At 35.8% G+C, this 5,783-nt stretch overlaps 2 protein-coding genes across 2 annotated transcripts; both read right to left on the minus strand.

Moving 5' to 3' along the window:
* Window positions 1-352: 352 nt before the first annotated feature.
* Window positions 353-1,394, minus strand: LOC112456917 (protein unc-45 homolog B-like). Its single transcript, XM_025019730.1, has 2 exons — window positions 987-1,394; window positions 353-655 (listed from the first exon to the last, which is right to left on the minus strand). Exons 1-2 carry the CDS (start codon window positions 1,392-1,394, stop codon window positions 353-355), a joined length of 711 nt encoding a protein of 236 aa, XP_024875498.1.
* Window positions 1,395-3,308: 1,914 nt separating this feature from the next.
* Window positions 3,309-5,777, minus strand: LOC112456918 (protein unc-45 homolog B-like; the record flags this gene model as incomplete). The annotated part of the gene is made up of 2 exons (XM_025019731.1): window positions 3,309-5,164; window positions 5,547-5,777. Coding segments are annotated over 2 exons (1,998 nt in total), but the record flags the coding sequence as incomplete, so codon positions are not given.
* Between the last annotated feature and the right edge of the window lie 6 nt (window positions 5,778-5,783).

A 5,783-nucleotide genomic window follows, 5' to 3' on the forward strand; every position in this document is an offset into this window, starting at 1 on the left:
GCTACCTCCATCAATCTTTGCACACCGCGAAGTTCGACAAATCGTTTGGCCCAGTCTAACGCAGTATAATGAATATTATGCGTAATAAGTTTTATTATTGCGTCTCTAGCAAGGCCTGTTATCGTTCTACTCGTTATACTGTACGACAAGCACAACATAATAGTGTCTATTTCCTTCTTATGCGCCTCACATAAATCCTCGTTGCGATTTGAATCAGGTTTATTATTCATGCCGCTGTAAGTGTTCAATATATTCTGAAACCAAAATATGCAATAAATTTGTAATTACTGAAATACATGTATAATTACACGTATCTTACTCGATACTTACCTGTAAAAAATATTGAGATGCGTTAACTCTTTCTGCAAATGTTCATCATTTCCAGACACCAAAGCAAACCGACGTATTTCATGACGGACTCGGTTCGACTAATATTGTTTTTACATAACTCGCCTACAATACGAATCGCGCTACAGATCACTTCCTCGTTCTTTTCCACTTTCACAAGTTGTGCGATTTTCGATACGACTTCCTTCTTGAAGATCTCCTCGGCACCAAATCTCTCACGTGCGAGCACAAGCAATTTATTCATAGCGATTTCACGTTCCTTCTCATTTGCGTTCTCGTCAAATGCTAGATCCAGCCTTTTTGATACCTAATACAATGCAAAATTAAGCGTACACTTAAATATAATGATCTGTAATAAAAATTTAAATAACTGAGATTAAATTTTTATGATGTAATTTTTACCCGTAGTATATAGAGTGTGCAGACTATTAATCAACAAGAATTAATAAATAATTACATAATAAAAGAGACAAAAATTCAAATCCATTTGTCAAATTATATGTGATATTGAGTAAAACAAAAACTTTTACTAATACTTACATCTAAGATGAAAAATGTTGCATTTTTATTATTTTATCTAGATTAAATTATCATGTCTTGCGAGTTGACGGACTTTTGTAACAATTATGTATATTTACCTTGGCACTAATATGTGATCTTTCCTTACGTTCTTGTACAATTTTATGTAAGCGCTCCACTATGCATTGAAAACTTTTGTTATTGGGATCAGAGGAAATAATAATCTCTGCATCCCGATATGCCTCCTCGAATCTTTCTAATGCTTCTAGTGCTTGACATCTGCAATACAGTGCTTTGTTACAACATATCTTTAACGCACTGTTGCAGTCCTCAACCACTTTCTCGTAATTGTGTAGCATTAAAAATGCAACAGCTCGATTTTGGTAGTATACTTTAAAAGTATCGTTCCCGTCTAGTGCGTTCTTGTTTAGTGCGTATGTGAAGTAACTTAATGCTTCTGAAAAATTGCCTTTTTTATACTCTTCGACACCCTTCTTGTTCCAGTGCATGGCCCACTGATCTGTCATGCTGGAATAACACAAATTATATGATGTTACATTATATGTTTCAACGTAGAAAGAGTCTGACATTTAATACCATATCTCTTGATACATGTATTATCTTAAATGCAAAAAGCATAGAATATGAAATTATTACTAAATAATTATATGCATGTATGACACATTAGACCTGTTCATTCTCATTTTAGCTGAACTTCTTGCACAGTTCATCTTTCCTCTTTTTCTTTTGACATTGGAAAGAAGTTCAGCTAAAAGGAACAGGCCTAATTATATACTTATATGTATAATGGATAAAAAATAAACGCACAGTTCAATAATAATGCAATTAACAATTTCTAGTGTGTATACCTAACCTGCATATACATTGTGATCAATTGTTGCAATAATTTCTATATTAGATAGTTGACTTTCATTAAACATTGGAAAACAACAGAAAAAGTTAATTATTTAAATAATTATTTAGTGTTTATTCTCAGAATCTCTAGCTGTTTGTACATATTAGACGATGTGAAACTATTCAGACATGGCACTACATGCAAATATTTGATTTCATCTTAACGAGATAGATGCAATTATATGTACGCCTTGCTGCAAGAGTCAAGGACAGTTTACCCTCCTCCCTTTTTTACGGAAATTCAACTTCCCCGACGAAAGAAAATCTGACAAAGGCGAGCGAATTATCTGAGACACGCGAAAAATTTCCTTGCGTGAGGATGAATCTCATTTCACACATCGACATTCTTTCTTACATTAAAGTACTTAAGGTACCGTCAACCGAGTATTCGTTTTTCAGTTTTTAATGCATCTAATAGAGTTCTTTGTTCATTTCTTGAATTATTAATGACCTCGTGTGGCTTCTTTCCCCGATTATTACTAACGTATCTCGTATTACTTTTAACAGCCTTTGTTATATATTGTTGAACCTTCGTTCAGACCGTCTGCGAAACAAAACAAAACGTCAATTCTTTACCTGACGGATAGCTTCCTCTTCGTAACGTTCTTTCGTGCTGCTCGAACACCCTTAACTTTCTCTACTTTTCAAATGATCGACTTTTCAACGAGTGCAACTAAATAAACCGGCAAGCAGTAATGTCTGATTGAGGGTCATTAAGGGCGCGGGTCGCGTGTCGTGGCTTACAAGTCACAGTGCTGTCACAGGTCACAGCGTTTATAGCCACGTGACCGGCGTAGCAAATGGGCGCATTTAGCAGACCAAGCCGCTGAATAGCAGTCGAACGTGATTGGCTCTCACTTTTAGAACCAACGAATCAACTGTTGATAAGACGAACTCAACAGTGTCTGCTGAACGCGGCCAATAATGAGACACGACGCTGCCTGTCACTTGACTTCCAAAAGCGGGCTCGGCCCAGTGATACATGTTATTACCAGTTATTACACACGTCTCCATGTATGTATTATTTCATGCTATATATGTTAATATTCTACTTTGACAAATTTATGTAACAAATAAATTAACTGTATGTATATGTCTTCCACAGTAAACATATATTTAAAGATATATAAACACAAATATAATTACATAATCGCATGACTACGTTTCGAACAACAAAATTGCAAAAATATAAATGTAACATTTATTTTATTATTTAAAGCACTTTATTTGAAATATAAGGAATATAAACGACATTTAAATCTCTTGACCGGCGTAGCAAATGAGGTACGATGCTACATGGTATGCGACTTTCAAAAACGCGGGCTCGGCCCAGTGATATATATGTATATCTCCGTGTACATATTATTTCATACAATATATTATACTTTAGCAAATTTATGTAACACAAATAAACTGTATGTATATATGTCCCGCACAGTAAACGTATATTTCAAGATATGTAAACACGAATATAATTATATAACTGCACGAATACGACAAAAATGTAAAAATTTAAATGCAACATTTTTTTATTATTTAAAGCACTTTATTTAAAATGTAAGGAATATAAACGACATTTAGATCTCAAATATTTTGTCTTTTTTCAACAAAAATATCATCGTCCTGTTAGTATCTTTCCGAATTCTAAGTATATGTTTAAGGGTACATTTTTAGTACGTTCATATACCCATAACTTCTTTTCCAAATGATTTAGAAGGTCTAATTGTCCTAATCGACATGCTACATCACGTTCCCATCTTATCATGACAATAAATGCTTCTATATTAGATCGTTCCGCAACAGCCTCTAAAGCAATGAAAGTCAATTCCTCGATATTCTTGTTTTGGACGGTATCATTCTCGCTCAGTGACTTCAGTAATTCTATTATGTCTGTTTCGATGAGTTTTGCAGCAAAGTCTTCCATGTTTCTTATCATACTTAGCACAAATATAATACCCATTTCTTGTACGTTACTGCTTGGATTGGTGAGTAAAGAGCGTAGGAATTCCAACCAGAAATTCGAGTCGAAAACTTTCTTGCAAGCCTCTTTGTTGGCCAGTGTCAGCTTCACTAGAGCTGCAGCTGCTGCAAACTTAATATCTTGATTCTCGTCCTTGTACAATAACATAAGATACTCAACTCGAAAATTATCCCGCTCGAGATACTGGACAGCGACTTCACGGCTTAAAAACAACAGGTTTATAAGATTTGCAGACGCCAATTTCAAACTATCATCCTCGCCTCGAAAAATCAGATAAATCTCGATCTTTTCAAATACTTCTTTGAATATATGTTCTCGCATGCTGTCGTTGACTTCAGCTAGATTGCACAAAGCTGTTAAAGTCTGGCAATTCTCATTAACAGAACACTGCGGGTTCAGAAGATCTACGATCGGTTCAACAACCTCCGTGATTAGATGACCAGGAAATGCAACCTCAGGACGTATCGTGAGTCCCAAATGGGCCAGGGCTCGCGAAGCAAGCTTCTTTCCCTTGACTGTGCCATCCAGCGCTAATGACAACAATGCCTCCGTGCCGCCGTCATCAACAACTATTTTTCTCAATTCCAGTTGACCGCATATCGCGTTGATAACGCGGGCTATCAATTCTTTGCAGTTCTGGTTCGTTTTGGCCAGGTTCTCTAAAACGGGCAAGATCTTCAAGAAACTGGTGAGGCTCACCATAGCAATGATCACACCGGCCTTCGCTAACGCGCACAATCTGTCTTCTAAGTTGTCATCCAGTTCCGGTTTCTTGTGAAAATAATATTTGACAAACTTTGTAAATTCTATCATCTCGGGTATGTGTTCTTGCTTGTCATAAGCGTTGCATAAGTTCACTAACGTCGTAAGCACGCCGAAGAGAACCGATTGATCACCAGTCTTGGCGATCTCGATTATCGTATGAATGGCTTCTTGATCCTCGATCAACTCCACTTTGACTTCGGCGTTGAAAGTGAGATACGACAGACCTTTTATGGCCAACTTTCTCATATCTTTTTCTTTCTTTGGATTAATCAACAATCGTCTGCAAGCCTCGGCCAATTCCTTGGTCACTCCATCCGCGAACGGTCCGATAGTCGCGTCTGGGTCTCCGGAACTACCTAACTTACTTAAACCCAATAACGCTCGAACCCGAATTGAATCATCCTTGGATTGACACAGCTTTTTCAATATATTAACACCTTTATTTATGATCGCGTTGACCTTTTCTTTTTTGGTCACAGCGGCAACAATACATTCGAGAGCCACTTTCTGCTGCAATACATCATCCGTTCCCGCCATAACGAGGATCATCTCTAAAATCCCTTCTTTAACCACAACTGCGTTTCCAACATCTGACGGACCGAATAATAAGGTTGTTATCGCAACTACAACACGCACCTGTAAAACAATCGATTAACTATTAATTAAGTTAGGTAAATTAATTAGTTAAGTAAAAAAATATCAATTTAAAATCAAAGAAGCTACAGTGATATTTAATTTTGATAGAAAATAGAAGAAATTTCTGTTAAATTACATTTCAGAAAATACTACGGATGACAAAGTCATATTCTTCAGTAAATTTCGATTAAACTCTGATATAATCGTATTTTAATTTAAAATTTACAAAACATACACAATGTACAATTGAAAAATCTTCTGACATTTTTACTTTAAAAAGTTTTAATTGCTCAAATAGGCTATAGTCAAAAAAAGATACTCGGCTTTTTATTTTAAAACAATTTAAATAATAAGAAAAGATCAAAAGTTACAAAATTCATACTTTAGACTGTATGTCAGGCGAATGCAATTTATCTTCAATAAATTCATCAACGGCGTTAATATATGTTTTCTCATCATCACAGTTCTTATACACGTTTTTATATATCATTGCTAAGCACACACTGGTTATAGTTCGCGTGGAAGACGTGATGTCTAGCAAAGATTCAGAATTGTATTCCTCCATTTCACTGGCTACCTCCATCAATCTTTGCACACCGCGAAGTTCGACAAATCGTTT

This window comes from Temnothorax curvispinosus, unplaced genomic scaffold, assembly GCF_003070985.1.
Source record: "Temnothorax curvispinosus isolate PA1 unplaced genomic scaffold, ASM307098v1 QBEX01007296.1, whole genome shotgun sequence".
NCBI lineage: Eukaryota > Metazoa > Arthropoda > Insecta > Hymenoptera > Formicidae > Temnothorax > Temnothorax curvispinosus.

What these genes read in the sequence shown, in the direction of transcription:
- LOC112456917 (XM_025019730.1), bottom strand. Translation starts at nt 1,394, where the DNA reads ATGACAGATCAGTGGGCCATGCACTGGAACAAGAAGGGTGTCGAAGAG. An exon ending in GATCACATATTAGTGCCAAG is followed by an intron (nt 656 to 986) that starts GTAAATATACAT and finishes GCATTGTATTAG; the next exon opens with GTATCAAAAAGGCTGGATCT.